At 41.8% G+C, this 25,442-nt stretch overlaps 1 protein-coding gene across 1 annotated transcript in view; it reads left to right on the top strand.

Annotated features, from left to right (window-relative positions):
• GLI2 (GLI family zinc finger 2) overlaps positions 1–25,442 on the top strand; it is a 266,185-nt gene that overhangs the window by 141,862 nt on the left and 98,881 nt on the right. The window contains exon 3 of the mRNA XM_030580490.1: positions 23,485–23,590. Within this exon, the coding sequence (XP_030436350.1) occupies positions 23,485–23,590 (106 nt within the window). The remainder of the gene's footprint in view (positions 1–23,484; positions 23,591–25,442) is intronic.

The raw sequence follows: 25,442 nt of genomic DNA, 5'->3' as shown, positions 1-25,442 counted from the left end.
GAAAGCCCACTACATCCTAGATGATGAATTTTGGTTTTGACAGTAAAACATTGCTTGGCAACTTAGCAATTAATATTCTTTATTTACTTAGGCATTAGCAGATCACCTCTATACAATCACACACAATCATCTGACTCAGAGGAAATTGCATAAACTGAGCTACCTGTATTTCCCATTTGTGTGTCAGCCACACACTGTTTGTCATGAATGGTGAATAGCAGGAAGCCTGTTATTAAGGGTTGCTGTGAACTACAGATCTCTCCTCTCCACACTGAGGTTGGTAACTGTGTTAAAACAGTTTAATGATAATAATTAGCACGTATTGTGTGCTGGCAGAGCTGTGCTTGGAAACATGTTCTGAATATGCTTGTAGTTAACATAGATATGCTCCTAGTAGAGCCCAAGTGAAAAAGAACTCACTGCAGAGAAGACGAAGACTGGAATGGTACATAGCAACTAGGTAGAACCCACCAATCCAGCAAACTATTGTGCCCACAGACTCATCCCCTGGGAAACTGATAAGTAAGCAGCTGTCACTGGCAAGTGTGTGAGTAACTAAACAAAAGGCAGAACAATGTAATGGACATTTCTCGTTGAACACACTTGTGGTTTCACAAATAATCTAGGAGGAGGTAATATGTTTTATTGGACCAACTTCTGCTGGTGAGAGAGATAAGAAAGACAAGGAGGAGGTGTCAGATACTGGGTTATCTTGCATGTCTGACCCCCTTCACCTTTCTCATGTTTACCTAGCCTAGCTTACCCTCCCATTCGCTTGTCAGGACAGTATTTCATCTTCTATGATATTGACCTGTTCTTGGAGAGCAAAGACAGAGCCGTTTGGATCCCCAGAGTGATCATAGATTGAAAATGTTTTCATTTTGGTCAACAATGGCTTTGGCGAATAAGACAATACAAGTGCAAATACATCTAACTCTCTATATCTTTAAAGACCTTAGTAGCTGTGAGCACATTGTGTTTCATGACCAACGATTTTGCTTCTGTGAGACAATCTCTTTTTTGTCTTACTGTTTTGTGATCTAGATCCTTTTTCTTTTAAATGTGAGCAGGCGTATGTGACTATAAATCAAGCACATTCTGGTATCCTAAAATAAGGGTCTGGAATGACTCCAGATTGGTAATAGGCAATCACTGATTCACATATGTTCTAGTTCAGTAGTCAGAGAAAGTTTCCACCATATGATGAGTGTTCAGTAGTCCATTTGAAGGGAGTAGATGGTCTCAGTCCAGTTGTTAGTCAGCAGGTGTCCACATCCTAAAAATCACTATCACAGTGGGTACTGATTTCCACCTTTGGCAGACTGAACAGGAAAGATCATGACTGAATGGGTCATGCAAATCGAACCTATGATCCTACTTTAGAGCTGAGAGATGAATCAGGCGGTGTGAGGAACCTGAGTACCCTGTGTAGATTAAAGGGCTCCATCTCCCAGGACTCTCAGATTGCCTCCATCCACCAGCACTAAAAAATCCCTTATAAATATAAAGAGGTTGTGTGGGGAAAATATATTATCAAATGGCTCTAAATGGTAGCATTATTGGTTCAGAAGATTAGCTCCCATGTAAGCAATATTTGAGTTATAAAATGTGACAGCTTGAAGCTGTGTAAAGAAAATTCCAGCTTCTCAAAATCACTCTGTAAACAGAATTCAGCACACAACATTTTGTTTAGTTGATCACATCCAGGTGACAGGAAAGGAAGCTCATTTGCAAGTGCCAACATGCCTACCATGTGAAGGTGAGTTAAGTGCCTGGGTTATAACATCACAAGAAGAGCACATAACCTCAGAATTATAACAGGAGTGAGTCACTTGAAGTCAAGAACTTTTCAGCAATTTTTGCATGGGAAAAACTGATCTAAAGTCAGCTGCTTTTAAAACCGATGGTTTTTAAATCCTTTACTATATTTCTCCTTTGTGATGTTGTACTTAATAATCACAATAAAGTTGTTATTACTGTAACAACTTTCAGCTGAGGGTCTTAATGTGCTTCAACCTACACTCCCCTTGTCAGGTATATCTTCATTTTATAGCTAGAGACAATGAGGCTCAGAAGTTAAGTGACTGAAATACTCATGTTGCAAAGCAAATAGGTGGCAGAATGAGAAGAAGAATTCAGGAATTATCTGCTCTAACTACTAGGCAGCCTTCTCATAAAATGCATATATAAAAAATACATGTGCTGGTCTTTTTTCTGTGCATGATTTGAAACTAGAAGAGTATTATAAATAAAATGTAAGGTCCACCATCTTCACATTTTAAGGATTCGTGTAAAATTACCAGGATCTGAAATATCCCAATTTTGGTTTTGTGAAACAAAAACCACAACTTATTTTAACCAATCCTCACTGAAATGAAATGCGTTTGCCCATTTTTAAGGCAAATCAAAGGATCCCCACATCCAGTCTCTCTCTACTTGTCTGACTGGTTCTCCTCTCATTCCCAGTTTACGCTGGTGGAAGTTAATATTTTTAAATTGGTGTGGAGTGGGAGGGAGGAACCAGACCCAACACCATCTCTGCAGTGGAATGGATCTCCAAGTGCACTTGTAAAGGTGCTAACATTGCTTTCAACATATAGTTGAATAGTGAATGAATAAATAAAATCCTTGACAGTCTCTAAAGCATCTGACAAAGTGGGTATTCACCCACGAAAGCTCATGCTGCAATACGTCTGTTAGTCTATAAGGTGCCATAGGGCTCTTTGTCACTTTCTAAAGCACTGCGTACCATAGGAGGCTTCTGCTATAGAAAATCCTAATCTGGTTTCTATCAATTTGCCTCAGGCAGATACAGATTTGAGAGACTTTTTTTAAGGCAATTGCTTATTTATTCTCCACACTGAAAATAAGCAGCAACTAAAGGATATGCTGCCAAATCTGACGATTACATGATTGAATCAAGTCTTCCATAGTTAAACAGTTTTCTTGAGGACTAAACTCAGGCCCCAGAACATTAAAAAAATCATAGCCTCAAATTAATAAAACCCAACATACTATGTGAAATGCTCAGAGGCTATGGGCCTAATCCAAAGCCCATTTAAGTCAATGGGAAAACTCATTCACTACAATGGTCTGACTCAGGCCCTATGTTTTTCAGCCATCTGTTTATGTGTATTCTTAAGATCTGACATTTTCAAATAACCAAAAAAAAAAGGTCATGTCTGACTTTCTAAGGCCTTGTCTATGCAAGAAAGTAGTGGTTTAACTTAAAGGTAGGCTTTTAGTGATTTAGTTAAATGAATGCAAGACCCTGTGTAGACGCTTTTATTTGAGTTTGAAACAGGCTTATTTGGATTTACCTTAAATCTGTTCCTAATTGACTGAACCTAACCCAAGTAAGCTACTCCTGAACTGAAATAGGAATGTCCACACAGTGCTTTGCGCTGATTTAATTTAAATTATTTTTTAAAAAGCTTTTGGGGGCAGGGTCTGTCTTTCTATTCTGTTTGTTCGGTGCCTAGTACAATGGAGTCCTGGTCCATGATTCCTAGCCATTACAGTAATATAAATACTAATAATAAATCTCTGCAACTTTCTCATGTAAACAAGGCCTGAGTAACTTTCTCTGCTTTCAGATGCTGTATTACATATATATTTAATTAATATCTACAGTGATATATAAACTATATAAATAATGACTTTTAAAAAAGTCTCGCAAATCAGCATCTGCTTGAGGCAAATTGATAGAAACCAGATTAGGAGCTGGATGCAGGGCCGGCACTACCATTTAGGCAGCCCAGGCAATCGCCTAGGGCACCAGAATAATTGGTGGGTGGCATTTTGCCGGAGGGGGCGACAGGCAGCTCCGGTGGAGCTGCCGCAGTGATGCCTGCAGAGGGTCGGCTCCTCGTGGGGCTCCGGTGGACCGCCCGCAGGGACGACAGCCGCAGCTCCACCGGAGCCGCGGAACACCGGACCCTCCGCAGGCACCACTGCGGCAGCCCCACCGGAGCCGCGGGACCAGTGCGCAGGGTGGCGAAATTGCTGTCCGCCTAGGGCGCTCAAACCCCTAGCACCAGTCCTGGCTGGATGGATGGATAGATAGATACATAGAGCATTTGTACCCTTATTGGTTCTTTCATACTGTTTTCCCCAGTGGCAATAATGTTTTATTACAGGAAAACGATGAAGGAAAAAGTAGGTTAAGCAGATCTAGACATGTTATGGCTTAGTCTGAATTTGTGGCCCAATCCAAAGCCCAGCGAAGTCAGTGAGAGCCTTTCTATTGACTTCAATGTAGTTTGGATCAGGCCCTCCTTTAATACGTTGGGAGTGGTGTGTGTGTCTTGTCATTTTCCTCGTTCTTTCCCATTACACATCCTTGTGTGCAAAACTCACCACATTCTTCTAACCATATGTATTTGGATTAAGGGGTAATATGAGCATGTGCTAGGTCAATCTAGAGACAAATGGCAATAAATGGACTCTATTTTATTACAGGAAACAGTTGCATTGAATCAGAAAAAGGGTAGCACGTCTGACCTTTTGTACTGTGGGGATGGTCTGAGGGAGCACTTTGTAATGGTGATAGCAGGGATGGGAATCAGGACTCCTGGTTCTATTGTCATCCCTGTTTGGACTCTGTGTGACCTTAGTCAAATCACTTAACCTTTCTGAGCCCTCTGAAAAGAGTGATTAACAATAATTACAGTGGATATAATTTAAAAAAACAGCAAACTTTAACTTCACTAACATATTTGCAGTATTCTCTAGACTTAAGAATGGAAAATGCTAGTTCACTGTAAATGAAAAAGCCATTACAGCTTGACTTATTTATACATTTATTATTATACGAAGGGGTCCTCTATATGTGATGTGAGGCTTAACTAATGTTTGTAAGCCACTTTGAAATCCTAGGGAAAAATGTGCCACACAAGTGGAGAGTAGTATTGCTATTTATTATAGGTGTCCAATATACACCGCCTCCTCCTTGTAATTTTGTCTGTGACCATGTTTCAATGTAAGTTTGAACTTTCAAACTTCATTCTGACTAGCTTATCTTTTTAAATCTTTTTTTTAAAATGGGGAGGGAATCCCAGACGATCTATCCCATGATTTCTCCATCCCCCAGTCATTCATCAGCAAAGCCTTAAAGATAATAAACTTTTTGTTTAAGGCAATTACTTAATCTCGACAAACTCCTGTGTTAAGCAGAGCTATTAACTGAGCAGGCCATAAATCAGTGTGTAGCCAGGTGGGTGATTATTCTGAACTGCAATCACTCTTCAGGACCTTCCAAAGACCTCTTACAGTCTTAAGCACCCTAATTACACAAGCAGCATGCTGACAACAAGCACTTTGCATGAGCTGCAAAGAAAATGTGCTGCAAACTGTACTGGGCCCATTTTTAACACCAGTCAGAAAATTTTCATACCAAGGCAGGATGATGCATGGGGGTTATTAGCAGGCACCAGAAACACAGCTGGGTAAAACAGATAACTTCCCTCCCCTCCTCTGCTCAGACCATACCGACTGTCTTGGGTGTATTTAAAGACTGCCACATGCAGTATCCTCTCAGTCTTTATGGACTTAACGATTCTTTCTGGTCCTGACCTCACAAAATACTGGGAGCTCACTTAACTCGCATCTGAAGGCAATTCAGATGCTCAGCACTTCAGAGCAAGAACATGCATCAGGGTGGATGAGCTGGTCTCAGTAATCAGTGGGATTTCTGCATTCTCCTATTTATGGATTTATGCTGGGCTTTAGGAAGCAGCATGAAAATGTGAAATCAAATGCACGACTACAAAATAGGGACTAACTGGCTAGGTGGTAGCACTGTTGAAAAAGGATCTGGGGTTACAAATTGAATATGAGTCTACAATGTGATTCAGCTGTGGAAAAAACTTATATTCGGGGGTGTTAACATGAGTGCCATCGGTAAGACATGGGAGGTAGTTGTCCTGCTCTGCTCGGCACTAGTAAGGCCTCAGCTGGAGTATGTGTCCAGTTCTGGGGACTGCACTTTAGGAAAGGTGTGGACAAACTTGAGAGAGACCAGAGGAGAGCAACAAAAATGATGATAGGTTTAGAAACCCTGAGCTATGAGGAAAGGCTAAAAAAAACGGGCATGTTTAGTCTTGAGAAAAGAAAATTAAGGTGGGGACCTGATAACTGTCTTCAAATATGTTACGAGCTGTTAAAGAGGATTGTGATCAATTGTTCTCCATGTCCACTGAAGACAGGACAAGAAGTAATCAGTTTAATCTGCAGCAAAGCAGATTTACATTAGTTATTACGAAAAATTTTCTAACTGTTACAGTAGTTAAGATCTGGAATAGGCTTCTAAGGGAGGTTGTGGAATCCCATCATTGGAGGTTTTGAAAAAACAGATTAGACAAATGCCTGTCAGGGATGATCTAGGACTGGTTTACTTGGTACTTGCACAGTGCAGGGGACTGGATTTGATGACTTCTCAAGATCCTTTCCAGCCCTACATTTTTATGATTCTATAAGCCTTGCTAAGCCCTCCATAAGCAGGTAATTGATTTTAATGTGGCGACACTAGAGAAGGTGTGGTACAGTGTCATGGCTCATTACAGAAGGAGTGCTAAACAGAAAGGAAAGATGGTCCAGTGGTGCTGACTAGGGCACTAGTCACATACTCAGGAGATCTAGGGTCAATTCCCAGCCCTACCATAGGATCCCCCACCCATGTGACTGTGAAGAAGTCCCTTAATCTCTCTGTGCCTTGGTTCCTCATCTGTGCAATGGGGATAATAGCACTTCCTTACCTCGCGGGGTGTGGGGGGTTGAGGATAAATATAGTAAAGATTATGAGGCACCCAGATGCTATAGGAATGTGGGCCACATAAGTACCTAAAATAAATATCTCGAGATAGATGAGGCCGGGCATTTAGCTGTCAGCTTTGTTCACACAGTGCTTTTCACAAATGGCTTCAAGCAATGTATCTCCCACTGTGAAATGCACTTCAATGTGAAATCCACAAGGGAAGATGCTGATGTAAGAATTTGTCATGGAGGAGCACAGACCTATTGATGATGAAGGCAAATCTCTTTGGCCTGGTTTTTCAGCGGTGCAACACTTCACTTCAGGTGGAACGGTGAGTGCTCAGTCAGGCCTCTACTGACATCCATGGAATTAGAATCAGGCCTTCAGAAAAACATAGGAAAGATTCTCTTTATAAGTGAAATAAACTAATATGTATTTTCCCCCTTAAACATTGTTTTCTTGATGGTTTTTGTGATTTTCCTCCTTCTACCATTAACTGTAAAACACTGAAAAACCACTTCCATGTAGGCACAAGTTTAACAGCCATCTGGTCCCCCCTGCTTCTTACATTCCAGGACTTTTGCTGGCTGGTTGAAACATTTTTCTCCCTGTTTTCTCACTGCAGCTGTTAGGAGAAAAAGCCCCAAGATCCATCTGGCCCTTCAGTCTTATCGGCCTGTGTGCTTTCTGGACAAAGCTGCAGTGGCCTCTCTTTAATACAACAGCTACATTATGTAACAATGGCTTACTAGAAAAGCAAACTTCCTTTATTTGATCATGTCCCCTCTCTCTTTTTAGATTCACTGTTGCAGCTGAGCCACGTGGTCTCAGATCTGAGTGAGTCTTGAGGGCTTTTCTTTTTTTATTCACTCCCCCTCCCATCCCTTTGCCTTCTGGAGGAGTTGGCACAGACTTGTGTTATTAGGACATAAGCCAGCTTATTCTAGTGGAATTTCCTGTCTGATTTTCATTTCCCCCTCATTTTTCCCCCCTCAAAGTGAGACAGAAAAGCTTTTTAATTACACTGCTGTGGGTGAGCCTTTCAGGATATTATTATTCTTATTAAGTACTTCCTGTTGGGATGAGGCACATGAGCAGAAAGTAACAAGGATCTCTTTGCAGCCAGAGCTTGTGGCCTTATTGTATCTTCATAACTGTCATATTGACAGGGGCATTTAAATATATTTTGCCATGACAGCCTGGCAATTAAGTGATTTTTCAAGACTCTTAGAACTTGCATCTCAAGATCTGCAAAATTAATAAAGTGTGTTAGGCTGTTTGGTTTGGTTTTCTGTAATTCAGTATTTACAGTTCCCTCAGCACCAGTGGGGAATTCCTGTTGCATAAACTAGAAGCGACGGTGTGTTCAAGGATCAGGAACAAACAGGTTTCTGTTTGATGGGCAGGTGTGACACAGCAGAGAGCAGTGATGTTGGGCACTAGTTGCTGGAGAGACAGCCTGGTCTAGGCACTAGACTGGATTATACTTCCAGCTCTGCCCCGACCTGTTGAGTGATCCTTGACGTGCCACTTCCTCACCTGTCTGTTTCTCCTCCATCCCTTTTATTGTTGTGTTACTGTTGCACCTTGGAGCCCCAGACATGGACTAGGACCATGGAACAATGCTAGGCACTCTACACACACACGACAAAATGATGGTCCTTGCCCCAGTCTTTTTCTTTCTCTACTTAGATTGTAAACTTTTCAGGGCAGAGACCATTTCTCACTATGTGTTTAAGGTACTATGGGGACACTATCATAATACAAAGAATACATACATAAATCATCACCTTTTGCTAGCTGACTTTGGGACAAAAGTTTGCCATGGTCATCAAGTTGGCTGCTTCCTGGCTCTTCTCCTTGGAGGGAAAGCACTACAGATGCAGCAGGTGTGCCACAAAGACTTTTATACAAGTATACACCTAGGGACATGTATAAGGCATCAGGGTTCTAGTTTTCTTGTCATGCACCTGCACCATGCAGCAGGTGTGCCACAAAGACTGTTAGAGTGTAACAGTAGAGCTGATAGGACAGGACCAGAATGACCACAAGGCAAAGCTGAGAAATAGTGACTCATCTGAAATGAAAATTCCAGCGGGTCTAATTGAGTGCAGGGATCATTAACTGACTTCCACATGATGATATAGCAAGAAGGGAGACCTCCTCGGGTGCTTGTCTTCCAACATTGTACAGATCCCTCAGACATTTCTAGTTAGTGAAACTCAATTAAAAATCAGAGGTGCTTTTGCATAGCAGGAGCAGTAAAAAGATGCATTTCTTCCGCAGAGTGACTGGCTTGCTCATGAAAGCTAGAGGCTGAGGGCAATAGCTTATGCTAAACATGTGACGAACAGATGTTTTCCCACACACAGGTGTGATACTACACTCCACCCTGACCTTCACTGACTAGTCCAGTCTTCTCTTGAGTCAGCTCGGCCAGAATTATGCCTCCGCTTCATGAGGTACCCAAATGGGGGGTTGGGTAGAGCACACTCGGCTTGTGATCCCTGCCCTTCCACAGGTGGATGACCACAGCACTAACTCTCTGTGTAACCCAAGCACTTTGTCTTGCAGCCCAAGTGATTAGGCTATTGTGTGTATACTGGAGCTGGCTATAAAGCAGTTAGGAGAATGGTTACTGCCAGTGAAGCTGCTAGAGAGACTTTCCCAATTTTGCTGTAGAAAGTTATCAGAATGCAGGTTCCGGTGAATCTCAGGCAACCCTCTATAGGACCGTCTCACTGATTCACTTGGAACTGTGTGGCAGAACCAGGTTGTGTGTACATTTACTTTTTCATGTTATACATCCTCCCCGAATGAACAAAAATAATGAGTCCCTTTAAGGTTACCATACAGCCATAGCCTGGGGAGTCGACTTTGCATTTATCCAGAGCCTTCCACACGTAGATCTCATAGCGCTTAGTGGACCTGACTAAATTAATCCTCCTAAAATTCCTGTGGAATAGGAAAGTATTATTATTAGTGTTGGCTGACAGTTTCCCATTTTAGGACATTGTGGTTTTGACCAAGTAAAATCTTTTTGCACAAACTGTCTGCTTTCCAAGGAAAATTTTGATTTTTCATCAAGAAAACAAATGATCAAAAACCCAAATATTTCAGCTAAAAATTAAAATATTTCAGTTGAGAGATCATTCCGGGGCTTCATCAGAGTTGTAGGTTTCTTCATGTGCCCATTTTTTTCTGTTGGTTGGGCTACCCCGCTAAACTACATCTCCACTGTTTGAGTCTGCCAGCAGAATTGATAAAGGAAGCTGGCTGCTGGAGCTTTACCAATAAAACCATGCTGAACCTGTGGCCATGTGTACGCCTGGATGTCCTCCTCACAGGTGAGTATAAATGCCTGTTGCATTGAGATTGGTGCTGTCCGGCTTACTGAAGCTGTTTCCTTCATGATGACATCGGAGTGTGTTCTCTCTTCCTGGAATGGCTTAATGCACACTACATATGTCTGGCAGTGCTCTGCAGCCTGGTGAATGGCATGTGCTCTTTGTGCCCCTTCCTACCGAGTGTTCTGTGGAATAAATTCATGTTCAGCTCTTGTTGTGCACGTGTATCAGAATGATTGTAAATTCACAGAGAAGCAAGTACCAGCAGCCTGAATGTACAGGACTGCAGCATTCTAGTTCCACATACCTTCAGGGATTTGTCTGGGTAAATCAGATAAAAGCAGCCCTCAAACTCCCCAGAGATCCTTTCCTTTGTTCTTCCACCTGATCTGAAACAATAGAACTGTTTCTGTGATGAAATAAACCTGTTTAACCAATCCTCTCAGGGCTTGTCTACATCACAAAGTTGCAGCGCTGGTGAGGGGGTTACAGCGCTGCAACTTAGGAGGTGTACACATCTGCAGGGCATCACCAGCGCTGCAACTCCCTGTTTGCAGCGCTGGCCGTACTCCCGTTTTGTCTCGGGTGTAGAGGATCCAGCGCTGGTGATCCAGCGCTGGTAATCAAGTGTAGACACTTACCAGCGCTTTTCTTGACCTCCGTGGAATAAGCAGGTATCCCAGCATACCTGAGGAAGCCTCTGGTAATCAAGCAGGTCTCCTTCCCCGGTTTGCTCTCGCGTTCCCCGAACCCCCGAGCAAGCAGGTCTCCTTCCCTGCGGTTTGCAGGGGGGTTCGGGGAACGCGAGAGCAAACCGCGGGGAAGCTGGTCTCCTTCCCCGGTTTGCTCTCGCGTTCCCCGAACCCCCGTGCAAGCAAGTCTCCTTCCCTGCGGTTTGCTCTCGCGTTCCCCGAACCCCCGAGCAAGCAGGTCTCCTTCCCTGTGGTTTGCAGGGGGGTTCGGGGAACGCGAGAGCAAACCGCGGCGAAGCTGGTCTCCTTCCCCGGTTTGCTCTCGCGTTCCCCGAACCCCCGTGCAAGCAGGTCTCCTTCCCTGCGGTTTGCTGTCGCGTTCCCCGAATCCCCAAGCAAGCAGGTCTCCTTCCCTGCGGTTTGCTCTCGCGTTCCCCGAGTCCCCGAGCAAGCAGGTCTCCTTCCCCGGTTTGCTCTCGCGTTCCCCGAATCCCCGAGCAAGCAGGTCTCCTTCCCTGCGGTTTGCAGGGGGGTTCGGGGAACGCGAGAGCAAACCGCGGCGAAGCTGGTCTCCTTCCCCGGTTTGCTCTCTCGTTCCCCGAACCCCCCTTGAAGCCGCCCAACAGCGCTGCAGTGTGGCCACATCTAACACCACTTGCAGCTCTGGTTGCTGTAAGTGTGGCCACTCTGCAGCGCTGGCCCTATACAGCTGTACTAATACAGCTGTAACAACCAGCGCTGCAAAATTGTAGATGTAGACATACCCTTAGTCCTGGCTCAGTTTACTACTGCACATAACCAGCCACGTGCTGCTATTGTTCCAAGGAAACTTTCTCCAATATTCTTTAAAGGTGAAGCATCTCATTTTCCACCAAAGATCTGAATCTGACGAAATACCTTATTTTTTGCCTAGAAAGACGTCTGGCAAGGCACCAAATACTGTTCTTATTATGTGGTGGAATGTGCAATATACAATGGGGTATTTTACAATGAGGATGCCCTAGTAATACCATGAGCAATGATGGTTTATAAAATACTATGCATAATAAGCACTACACCAAGAGTAGCATCCAAAGTCTGCATACTGCATAAGCAGAAGCAGAGAGAAGGGGGACTTAATTGCAGATTCAGTAACTCAGCATAAGGTGTCATTACTGTTTTCTGAAAGAAGAAAGGCAAAGAAGCCTGTAAACTTTAAATTGCACTGTGATCAAACTGAGGTTTGGATTTTCTTGTCTGGGATTAAGGGAATATTCTCTATTTAGAGGAGGAGGGCTAGGAGTCGTGTTCTTGATTCCATTTCCAGCTCTACCATGTGTATCACTGTGTGATATAGATCCAGATATTTCACCTCTCCGTACCTCAGTTTCCCCCAATGTAAAAGGAGGACAATGAGGATGCTAATCATCATTTTGTAGGGGTGTTGTGGGGACTAGTTTGTTAAATGCTTTTGAAATTCTCTGGCGCAGTGAGCTAAAGAAGTGCAAAATATTTGTCATTATTACTGGTGGTTTACTTTTCAGGTGTCCCATGCCAATCAGAGCATTAGTACCTCCCACTTTACACCTGAAAAGGTTGTTCATATCACTGCCATTCCATTTGCCTGAGGAAACTGGTCTGGATTCCCTTTCAGTAGCCTCTATTGTAATTTCTTAATTGGTTGGAGAGATCATTTCCCTACACCCTTCCTGCTTTCTGCCCACCAGATAAAATGGTGTTCGGAACCAGGATTATACCATCTTTGTAATAACTGGTGTATGTGTGAGAGAGAAAATGAAACTGACCACTGCCCTCTACTTGATGGAAACAGATCTGCTCATATATGTCACATGCACTAGATGACTAAAAGCTAAGGAAGATTCTCCCCTAGAGCAACCAGTAACTTTTAGGAGCGGGACCCACTACGTTGTATCCCTGTTGTTGCTGTGAAGTTTTGATTGGCCCCAAAGTACAGCAGAGTGAAGTGCTAGTTAGCCCAGTAATTATTAATAATATTAATCATGAAGTTCCTCCTTACTTGGAGTCACCTAGTTGAACAGCTAATGAAAATTAGTGAACAATAATTAAATAATACAATATGAAAACCAAACAAAATACTAAGAAGGCAAACAAAAGAAAAACATGCCTGATGCAGCCCTGCTTATGGTCCTGCATGTGGGAGTCATTATGAATATTGACATCATACTGAATATTTAATTAACATATTACTTCTTAAAGTGCTATTGGAACGTTAACCAAACCTCAGAGGTAGTTAGGTATTATGTCCATTTTACAGATGGGGGAAACTCTCACACACAGAGGTGTTTAAATAACATAATGTCATTCAGCGAATCAGTGGAGGAACTAGAAATGGAAATTACGGCTCCTGTTTAACATATAGATCATGCTGGCTTATTACAGAAAGGGATGTTGTTGCCACTGATGCATCAAAACCCTTGCCTAAAAAGTGGTGCGGTAAAATTTGGGGAGGGAAGACTATTATTCTGCAAGACACGTGCTCATCTCTGGGTTAAAAATGTGCAGACCAGTGTAATTAGCAACCACATAATTATTCCCTTTAAAGTAAGTACACACTTTCTGTGCATGGCATGTTTTGTAGACTGCTCTAAAGATGCTATATTAAGGTTAAGCTCTCAAATGGGGGTTGATGGACTGTTAAGTGACAGCTACTGGTGTGTTTTGTTTCTGCTATTTTTTCTCTCTTCATCCTGTATTGATTTGGCTGGTAGCCCGGGGAATGGTTTTCCCTGCAAGGCAGTTAATATTCTGTGTGGTAATACATGACTTCATCTAAGGAGAATCCCATAGCCGTACCAATGTGATCTGCTCTGTCATGTTTCTGTGACCCAATTTTCCCTGTTCTTTGTCTCAGACCTTCTCTGACCCCAACCCTATTATCTCCTTCAATAATTCACTCGGACCATTATTAATGGTGCATTAACTTTGGCTGTGCTTTCAGCAAAGATGTTTTTCTTGTGTTCATTCATTTGCTCAACTCACTTAAACAACGAGATCATTATTCTGGGGACGTCACATAAACACCAAAACATCTCACTTCAGATACCTACAACCCTTGGGTGCTTTATAGTGGGGGCGGTATTCCAACCACAATATTTAAACTCCAAGGAAACAAATATCAAAGCAAGTCAAGTAGCCACACACACACATACACAAACACTAAGGGCCAGATTCTGCCACTTTAGACACACTGAGTAATAGCTGTCTGTCTCTTTTAGGCACTTCTGTGATAATGGGGATCACATTATCTGACAATCTTTAATGTAATTTATTCTGCAGTTAGTCCCATTGATTTCAATGGGACTTTTCACAGAATAAGATACTACTTGGCATGAGTAGTATCTTTAATCCCAAGGGATTAATGTAAAAACTTTATCATTATTTGTCTTTTAAAACCCAAAATGAAATTTACCGTCACTTCAAACTCAGTAATCCTCGACCAGAATCCATTTCTTTCAAATGCTTTGTGTAGATGAGGACTGAATTAAAATGGGATTTTTTAAAATGTAAAAGCAAAGTGAATCTTTTCTCCCATTTAAATGTAGTTTTGCTCCTCTGTTTCCCTTGAGAAGACAATTGACTAAAGGACTCTTAATGTTAATTGTATCAGTAATCTTTCTTTGAAAAGAGGCTGAGATTTGTACAGACCAGAGGAAAAGGATCTAGTGGACAGTAAGAAGCACTTTTGCTTTAGAGGTGGGATTGGTTAGAAAGTGCATCTGCTGATGCCTCAGAGTTTTATAGACCCCAACAAATGGCTGATGGGGTTGTTTGAAGTCAGCTTTGACTCTTATTTTCTTTTCAAAATCAGCATACCTGAACAAAGAGAGATGGTGCTGCAAACTTCAGCTACAGGCTTAGTGGCATCCCCACTGCCAAAATGGATTGCCTCCAGAAATACAAAGGTAGCAGCACAGGCACAGTGTAATCATAAACACATGTTCATTTGCTGCTCAGGATTGTTTTGTGGCAGCTGCTTTGAGTTTTTCTGAGTTAGCTGCTTGCACATTCTTTCCTTTGTCAGAGGCAGTTGTGACCCTATGAGGACTGGGCTCTGAGCTCTGTCGGAAGGACAGAACAAGTCGTGCTGGTGGGAGAGTGGCGCTATTTGCGAAAGAAAGCTTAGAATCAAATGAAGTAAAAATTTTAAATGAGCTAAATTGTACTGTAGAATCATGCTTGAAAAATAAGAACATAGCAGTAGGGCTATATTACAGACCACCTGACCAGGATGGTGTTAGTGACTCTGAAATGCTCAGAGATTAAAGAGGCTATTAAAATAAAAAACTCAATAATAATGGGGAATTTCAACTATCCCCATATTGCCTGGGTACATTTCACCTCAGGACGGGATGCAGAGATAAAGTTTCTTGACATCTTAAATGACTGCTTCTTGGAGTACTAGGCCTGGAATGCACAAGAGGAGAAGCAATTCTTGATTTAGTCCTAAGTGGAGCACAGGATCAGGTCCAAGATATGAATATAGCTGGACCACTTGGTAATAGTGACCATAATATAATTAAATTTAACATCCCTGTGGCAGGGAAAACTCCACAGCGGTCCAACACTGTAGTATTTAATTTCAGCAAGGGAATGTACACAAAAAGGAGGAGCTTAGTGAAATGGTACCTAAAGTAAAATTCCTGCAAGCTGCATGGAAACTTTTTAAAGACACCATAACAGAGGCTCAACCTAAATGTATACCCCAATTTAAAAAACATAGTAAGAGAACCAAAAAAGAGCCACCGTTGTTAAACAACAAATTAAAAGAAGCAGTGAGAGGCAAAAAGGCATCCTTTAAAAAGTGGAAGATAAATCCTAATGAGGAAAATAGAAAAGAGCATAAACTCTGGAAAATGAAATGTAAAAATATAATCAGAAAGACCAAAAGAGAATTTGAAGAAAAGCTAGCCAAAAACTCCAAAAGTAATAGCAATTTTTTTTAAATACATCAGAAGCAGAAGGCCTGCTAAACAACCAGTGGGGCCACTGGACGATTGAGATGCTAAAGGAGCTCTCAAAGACGATAAGGCCATTGTGGAGAAACTAAATAAATTCTTTGCATCGATCTTCAACTTTGAGGATGTGAGGGAGATTCCCAAACCTGAGCCATTCTTTTTGGGTGACAGATCTGAGGAACTGTCCCAAATTGAGGTGTCATTAGAGGTGGTTTTGGAACAAATTGGTAAACTAAACAGTAATAAATCCCCAGGACCTGATGGTATTCACCCAAGAGTTCTGAAGGAACTCAAATGTGAAATTGCAGGACTACTTATTGTCATCTGTAACCTATCATTTAAATCAGCTTTTGTACCAAATGACAGGACTAGTGTGACACCAATTTTTAAAAAAGGGCTCCAAAGGTGACCCGGGCAACTACAGGCCAGTAAGCCTAACTTCAGTACCGGGCAAATTGGTTGAAACTATCGTAAAGAGCAAAACTGTCAGACACATAGATGAACATAATTTGTTGGGAAATGTCAACGTGGTTTTTGTAAAGGGAAATCATGCCTCACCAATCTACTAGAATTCTTTGAGGGGGGTCAACAAGCATGTGGACAAAGGAGATTCAGTAGATAATGTATATTTAGATTTTCAGAAAGCCTTTGACAAGATCCCTCATCAAAGGCTCTTAAGCAAAATAAGCTGTCATGGGATAAGAGGGAAAGTTCTCTCATGGATTGGTAACTGGTTAAAAGATAGGAAACAAAGGGTAGGAATAAATGGTCAGTTTTTAGAATGGAGAGAGGTTAAGAGTGGTGTCCCCCAGGGATCTGTACTGGGCCCAGTCCTATTTAACATATTCATAAACGATCTGGAAAAAAAGAGTAAACAGTGAGGTGGCAAAATTTGCAGATGAGACAAAACTACTCAAGACAGTTAAGTCCCAGGCAGAGTGCGAAGAGCTACAAAAGGATTTTTCAAACCTGGGTGACTGGGCAACAAAATGGCAGATGAAATGTAATGTTGATAAATGCAAAGTAACGCACACTTAAAAACATAATCCTAACTATACGTATACAATGATGAGGTCTAAATTAGCTGTTCCCACTCAAGAAAGAGATCTTGGAGTCATTGTGGACAGTTCTCTGAAAACATCCACTCAATGTGCAGCAGCAGTCAAAAAAGTGAACAGAATGTTGGAAATCATCAAGAAAGGGATAGATAATAAGACAGAAAATATCATATTGCCTCTATATACATCCATGATACGCCCACATCTTGAATACTGTGTGCAGATGTGTTTGCCCGATCTCAAAAAAGATGTATTGGAATTGGAAAAGATTCAGAAAGGGCAACAAAAATGATTAGGGGTATGGAACGGCTGCCGTATGAGAAGAAATTAATAAGACTGGGACTTTTCAGCTTGGACAAGAGACACCTAAGATGGGATATGATAGAGGTCTATAAAATCATGAGTGGTATAGAGACAGTAAATAAGGAAGTGTTATTTACTGTTTCTCATAATACAAGAATAAGGGGCCACCAAGTGAAATTAATAGGTAGCAGGTTTAAAACAAACACACAAAAGTATTTTTTCACACAGCGCACTGTCAACCTCTGGAACTCCTTGCCAGAGGGAGTTGTGAAGGCCAATACTATCACAGGGTTCAAAAGGGAGCTAGACAGATTCATGGAAGATGGCTATTAGCCAGGATGGGCAGGGATGGTGTCCCAGCCTCTGTTTGCCAGAAGCTGGGATTGGCTGACAGGGGATGGATCACTTGATGATAACCTGTCTGTTCATTCCCTTTGGGGCACCTGCCATTGGCTACTGTCAGAGGACAGGATACTGGGCTTGCTGAACCTTTGGTCTGACCCAGTATGGCTGTTCTTATGTTCTAACGTCTGTAGATGTTTCTGTCTTTAACCGTCATCAATGCAACATAGTTCTCAGGATTTGAACCCCTTGGGAGCTCCTGTTGCTGTGGGTGAAGGCAGTAGTGGCTAATGTGGAACCCATGCCCTAGATCGCCCACACCCCAATTTAGGGCCTATGCCTGTGAGGTGCTGTGGTCTTTCCTGCCGGCCTTGGTAGCTGCAGTTGCTTATCTTTCAGGGAGTCAGATTGTGCCATTGATTTGTAAGTGAACCCCCCTTGCCCTGCTTTGGTCCTCAACTTTCACTCAGCTGCATCTCAGATAACAATGGCATTTTTCCAGGGATCTGTGGTTTATACTGGATGTAAGTTTTATAACTAGTGTGCTGGTTTATTTGTCACAGCAATGAATTAACAGCCTGGATGTCTCGGTTCTAGTCAGGCGTCTGCCACTAATTTTACTGTGTTACCTCGGGCAAATCACTTAACTTTGCTGTGCCTCTGTTCCCCATCAGTAAAAAAAAAAAGTATGACAGTATTTGCTTACTTCCCAGAGGTGCTATGGGGCTTAATTCATTAATATTTGCAAAATGCTCTGAGATCCCTTAATAGTAGGTACTTATTGTGTCTAGGTCCATTACTTAGTTTACCCCTTTTTCTATAAGCCATCCACTTAAAATGTTACAGTCCCACCGTTTACATGGTTTCTGAATGTTAACAGGTGACATATGGTGTTAGATTCCCTAAAATAAATTCAGATTTGGAAAAAAGTTCATTTAATAAAACACGAACAATGTTAAAAGAGATTCTTTTTCTTTATCTTGACAACTGCCTCTTTGTTCTACACAGGCTTTTTCCTTTTGATTATAAGCAGTATGATACATTTGCAGAACTGCCACAGCTCACACCTTGAGCTACTTATTCTAGGCGGGAAGTTTGTTTGATGGAGCATCCTCATGGAAGACCACATTATTCTCCTCCACCTTCTGGCCTGAGCGGAATGCATGGGACACCAAAAAACTTTAGTGGGATCCCCACATGCAGATCAGAAGGCATGCACCAAGCTCTAAAAGCTTTTAGTTGTGTGTTATATCAGTGTGTTCTCTAGGATCCAAGACTCAGTTGCCATTTTCAGATCAGCGTATTACAAACCGGTTGAGTTTTTCCCCCTTGTTTGTTTTCCTGTTCCTGGAGAGCACTGTCCATTGGTGGATAGTTTTTGTCTTGACCCCTTCAAAACAAATATTTCAAAATTAAATGTCAACGTGAACTGCAAAGCAGAAAAAAAAAAAAAACCTGAGTCATTTTGGATCTCATCAGCAAAGGAACGTGTGCAGGGTTAAAAAATTGAAACATTAGAACAGTGAGCCAGATCCTCAGCTGGTGTAAACTGGCATCCCTCCATTGATTTCATTGAATCTGTGCTAATTTGGAAAATACGTGAGAGGAACCTATCTTTCAAGCCTTGAGTCGGGGATTCTGATTTTAACCCTAAGAGAGTTGACAACATTATGACAATTGGTCCGGGAATGCTGGAAAGCGCTGTTTTATGGGTTTGTTAATTTATCAGCTATTGTGCAAAAAACAGAATCCCAAACATTAGCTTTAGAAGGTTATTTGAAGAACTTCCTAGCACTACTGGGGCTAGACTTCTGATCCTCCTGCTCCATATTTCCAGGTTTGTACCAGCTGAGCTGAAGGAAAACTAGCAGAATGGGATCCATGCCACACAGCTATACAATTCTGATTCCATCCAGTAGAGGGCAATGGTGACATACATACTGGTTAGCTTATTAACATATTAATATATATTATATATCTGTGGTACAGATCATTGCTAATGTGAGATCTCAAAGAATGATATTCCATTTAAAGGTTCGTGTCACCTTTTTCTAGCTATTCTTTTCTGAAGGAGAAATGAGATGGTGTTGGGGGTGATTTAGAAAACTCTTTTTTGCTCATTATGCAAAAAATTTATTCTGCATAAATTTCCCTTGAAGCACATTCTTGTCCTTGGAGATAATCAGTGTCTGCCTCTGTCTCAAAAACTATCTGCCTCTGATACTTGCTCCCTTCCTGGGATTTTCAGCTCAGGGACATCCCCTTTAAACTTGCGTCACTTCTTCATCCTTTATTTGATGCTGGAAGGTTGGATGGTCTTTGACTGGGAAGGAGGCAGTGGGCAGCCCATGTCTTGTTAATAACAACTGACCAGATCAGCTCAGGCAAGTGAGGACAGGTAACAAAGACTTTTCCCTAATCAAACCAGGCAACACAGCAGATACATTCCTTTATGAGCAGCAATTGAGTAGGGGTGGCTTTCACTCTGTGCATTGCTAACGTACCCATCTGTTTAGTATCTAGATGCTATAAACATACCTAAGAGCAACGTCATTTTTGTGTAAGACTCATATGCTCATTGTCCCTCCCTCCTTTTATACCACTTTGATTTTTTTTTTCCCATTGCCTCAGGTACAGATCTCCCTCTTGCCTCTAGTTCTGAATAGCAAGTGCCAGAGGTTTATCCCTGCTTCAGAGCCATATAGTACTTTAAAGATCCCCCTTTTTTTGCCTTCTGGAATGCACCATATCGTATCAGACAAGCAAGAATTATCAGCCATTTTCCCATGGCAGAGACTTCCCCAGACTCCCCCTGTTAAGGGCTTTGTCCCACTACTGCAGATCACTCAGTTCTGACACCTATCAGTAGGGTTCTAAGTTAAATATACAAAGTCTGCTAGTTATTCATAAATGTTCTGCTATATTGAAGGCCGCAATGATGAGCAGATACGTCTAAAACAAGGGATTGCCTTGATAAGATAAAAGCTAGCAAATTCATTGTGCCAGTCATCATATTGCACCTCCAGTGTCTGTTTAGAAATGCATCACCATGAGCTCACTTGAAGTAATTGAGTATAATTGTCTTTTTAAATCATGTGTGTGAAAACATTCATCTTTGTAAATGGCATGCGCTGCTGCTACTTCTGTTGCCAGCTCACTGCTCCCTTCAGAGGGATGGAAATGAGAGGCAGAAGTGGGGAGCGGGCCTGACATTTATGAATTAGTAGTTGATCGCCTATAAAACCATTCATTATTTCAGACCAAGCATCCAGAAGTGAATTAAAGGGAAAGCACCAGCTATTGTAGCTTTTAGGTCTGGTGGCTGCTCCAGAAAATGTGTGTGGGCAGGGAAAAAAAAAAAAAAAAGAACAGATGTGAAGAGCTGGAAAGGAAAATCACCGAAAACAACTGCCCCACTACCCTTTTTGTCCTCTGGTGAAACCAAACAAGGAAGGTGATGGCGCTAGTAAAGAACTTGAAAGTGAAACTGACTAGTATCTCCAGAATCTAAATTGATTGAGATGGTTTAAAAAAAAATAAAGCAAAGGTATAAATGCTAAAAAATGATACATGTTTAAATTCCTCTCAACATGAATAAACTGAGGCCTAATTAGAAACAGGGGCAAGGCATTTTTTTTCAGACATTAGTTTTATGTTGACTGTGCCCAAGAAAAAGAGGCAAAGCCTTCCCGAAATCATGAGTGGCAGGGAAGGAATGCTCTTGCAGATAAATTATCTATGCTGACCTGAGTTCTTCCTCCTTTAGTCAATGGCAGTCATAAACCCAGATATTCAACAGAACTCAGCATCCAGCAGCAATTATTGTTCTTATGGGAACTGAGCTCTGTAGACAATCTTCCCTCTGCAGCCCATGGCAATGCAAATACTTAACCTGTGTGGCATAGGACTGGCTGTGCCGGGCAGCTTCCAAGCTTGACAAAGAAGAGGTTCTGGTGGAACAGTAGTTTCCTGGGAGATCAGGACAGTCTCTGAATGATCAACCCAAGCCCCTGACAGTTGACGGCAGTGGCCATGCTGTGGAAAGGAGAATAGCTGATGTGTAACAAGCCATTAGCTGCATTTTGGATATGGCTTTTCAGCATTAGCAGGATCGTTCTGCATTTCTGACTTAGAGAAACATTAGATCGTGATGAATCTAAAAAATGATTATTTCTCTCAAGTGACTTTATTTAAAAGACTTAAATTACACTGTTCAAAAGGGTGGGTGAATCTTTCGCCTGCAAAAGAAAATCCTAAAGGATACACATTTATTCTACTTACTTTCTTGGGGGTTTAACAGTTACCCTACTGTGTCCTCACATTAGACAGGCTGCAAAAATGCTCCCATTGTATTGGGCACTGCACGGTGCCAGATCTCCACTCTACCACTGAAAGTAAGTCTGCTGTGGAATCCTGAATACTTTCCACCTCGAGTACCTTAGCTTAACTCCTTTCAGTGTAGTTGGCAGGAAGGTTGTTTTTATGTAGTCTCTCACCTCTCCTGGCAGCACAGCTGACGTAGTATCCAGATATGCATGTTGTGCTGAGCTCAAGGATTCTAGATTGAAATACAGAGAAGATCGTCAGATCCCCTTACTGATTTGCCAGGGCATAAATATATAGGGATTTTTAATGCAGATTTTCTGTAGCTGAACCTAAAGGACCAGATCCTTAGCTGGTGTAAATCGACAGAGCTCTATTGAAGTCAAAGCTATATTGTTATCGCAGCTGGGACTCTTAAGTCATCCTTACAAAAGAGTGTGGAGTCAATGGAACTGGACAGATTTACACCAGCTGAGAATTTGGGCCAAGTCATGAAGAATTGTAGGTTTGTTTTGGGATGCTGCTTTCCTGCACAAAACAGAAATGCTGCAGGTGGTGGAAGCAAGTTACAATGGCGTATTTAGTTAAAATGGTGTTTAGAACAATAACCTAATATTTTAAAAGCTCCAGATACACAGAAAATGTGATGAAAAGTGCTATGTCAAAACTGAAGAGTGAGGGTGAGGAAGACTTGTGAAAACTTTAGTTAATCTTTAATCAAGACATTTTGTCTGATTGTAAAAGACACATGCAGTCTGGCCTTTTATTTTTACATTTGATCCCAGCTACAAATGTGGACTGCACCATCGTTATAAACCAGATAATATATCCTAGCAAAGGACTACTGTGTGGTACATTTATTGAGACCCTGCTGATTGTATTTCTCTTGGCTTCCATAATTTTAGAACAAAGGGACATGGCATAAGTCTGAATCGTCCAGGGTGGTGTGGAGAAATAACTTGATGAATTTTCCGTTTGTCCTACACCTCTCTGAAATACTCGTGCTGTAAACTTGGGGTCAATAATACCTATTAAAGTCTGTGGATTTAATAAGTCAGTGTAAGTGTTCTGTGCCTTCCGAGGCCACTTTATCTTTCCATCAAAGATGAAACATGCTTCTCAAATGAATAAAAAATAGGTCCGCAAATGATGACAAGTGAGAGCAATTTAGGCTCCTTTCGCAGAACCTGAGCCATAGACATTTTTAGCTGCCTCTGACTGTATACACAGATTGCACTTGTGCAGCTCTTGCTGTTATGCTTTAGGTAAATAATTCCAACCCAATCCCCACTCTGGGTCTACAGACATTCGGGAAAGGTGCTGCTGCCGTTCCCGGTGTTGTGGATGGTGCAGATCTGGATTCTGCCAACCTCTGTTGAGTCTCATTTGTGTTAGAAGGCTAGTTTTCCTTGGTGCTTGCTATAATCTCCCTGAGTTCAAAGAGCGCTTAGCTGCTTGTCTTTGTCAAAAACCCTGTTGGAGAGCTTTTATGTTGAAGATGTAGGATTTCTCCAAATGACTTTGATTATTTATTCATTCCACTTCTCTGGTGCATGATAGCACTGATATCATGAAGACCTCATGTCTTTGCATTGCTCATGCTCTGAAATTAATGGAGATTTAGTTCCTTTGAAATTGTTTTAAAAGAGAAGGAAAAGTTTTTGAAGTCTTTTTTTTTCCCCTCAACAGTTCCGCAGCACGTTTTTCCAGCGTTCCATGCTCCCTTGCCAATTGACATGCGTCACCAGGAAGGAAGGTACCATTATGAACCTCACTCCATCCATGCTATTCATGGGTAAGTCTTGCGTCTCTGCTCCCATGTGTTACTAAAACACTTCACTCTAATCTCTTCTGGGTTTGTTTTTGTATTGATGCTAGGACTTGAGTGTGATGTGCAGAACAATGGTTCAACCACAGGGCTGTATAGCAGGGAACTCATCTTCTATTTCCAGAATTGCTGTGTGGCTTTAATCAAGTCAGTTAACCACCTTGTCCACTTTCCCCAGCTCCTGATAGTATTTAGCCAGCTGTCTGGGGTGCGTGAGGTTTAATTAGAGTGTGTGCAGTGCTTTAAGATCCTGGGATGGAAAGCAAAGTAATTTCATCATTATTCAGCTGAGGTCATAGGAACAGGAATGGCCCAATACATTTTTGGGGTGTTTTTCACTCTGTAATATACCTGAGACTTTTCTGACTACACTTGGGCTAAAACCCCTACTTTGGCTCCTCAATCTCTGTGGCTTTATGGTACAGCTCCCTCCCTCCCTTCACTTTAAAAGTGAACTGAAAGGCTATTTGCCTGCCATATTGAGTCATGAGGCGATTGGCATCACCAGCTATACAAGTATTGCCAAAGGGGCAGCCTCTCAGGTAGCTGTGAGAGGCGGATAAGAGCCATAGATATGGCTAACTGTGTTTCAGGTTTGATCTCCTGCATCAGTTGCTAAGGCCTGAGTTTTGTGTTTCTCTTCTGAAAATTGACAGCCTAGCTAGGGCATAAAGCAGGATAGGGAGGCGTGTTCCTTACATCACATCAGGTGTTGCAGAGAAAAAGTGGCTCAGTGGTTAGGGGAAGACACTGGAGCCTTTTTAAAAAATTGGCACCACATTTGCTATCCTCCAGTCATCTAGCACAGAGGCTGGTTTAAGCAATAGGTTACATACTACAGTTATAGTTCTGCAGTTTTATGTTTGAGTTCTTTCAGAACACTTGGGTGAATATCATCTGGTCTTGGTGATTTATTACTGTTTAATTTATCAATTTGTTCCAAAACCTCCTCCATTGACACCTCAGTCTGGGACAGGTCCTTAGATTTGTCACCTAAGAAGAATGGCTCAGGTTTGGGAATCTCCCTCTCATCCACTGCAGTAAAGACCGAATGCAAATAATTCATTTAGCTTCTCTGCAACAGCCTTGTCTTCCTTGTGTGCTTCCTTGAGTTTCCATGACCCCACTGATTGTGTGGCAGGCTTCCTTCTTCTGATGTACTGAAAAAAATGTTGCTGTTAGCTTTTGTGTCTTTTGCTAGATGTTCTTCATATTCTTTTTTTACCTGCCTAATTATACTTTTACACTTGACTTGCCAGAGTTTGTCCGTTTCTGTTTTCCTCACTAGGATTCGGCTTCCTATTTTTTAAAGATGTCTTTTTGTCTCTCACCATCTCTTTAACTCTGTTTAGGCACGGTGGAATTTTTTCATCCTCTTAGTGTTTTATTTCTTATGTTTGGGGTATACATATAGTTTGAGCCTCTATTCTGATGTTTTTTAAAAGTTTTTATGCAGCTTGCAGGCATTTCACTCTTGTGACTGTTCCTTTTAATTTCTCTTTAACTAGCCTCTATGTTGTGTAGTTCCCCTTTGAGAAGTGGTGGATTTCTTTGGCATTTTCCTCTTACATTATGGTTGTTATTACCAAGCAGTTCAGCTATATTCACCTCTTAGACCAGATCTTGTGCACCACTTGGGACTAAGTCAACAATTGCCTCTCCCCTTGTGGGATCTAGGATTAGCTGCTCCAAGAAGCAGTCATTAATGGTGTCTAAAAATTTAATCTCTGCATCCTGTCCTGAGGTTATGTGTACCCAGTCAATACAGGATAGTTGAAATCCCCCTGTTATTATTGGGTTTTCTGTTCTGGTAGTCTCT

This window comes from Gopherus evgoodei, chromosome 11 (assembly GCF_007399415.2).
Source record: "Gopherus evgoodei ecotype Sinaloan lineage chromosome 11, rGopEvg1_v1.p, whole genome shotgun sequence".
Taxonomy (NCBI): Eukaryota; Metazoa; Chordata; order Testudines; family Testudinidae; genus Gopherus; species Gopherus evgoodei.
Note: the sequence above shows the minus strand (reverse complement) of the source record. Positions and strands in the feature narration are given on the sequence as shown.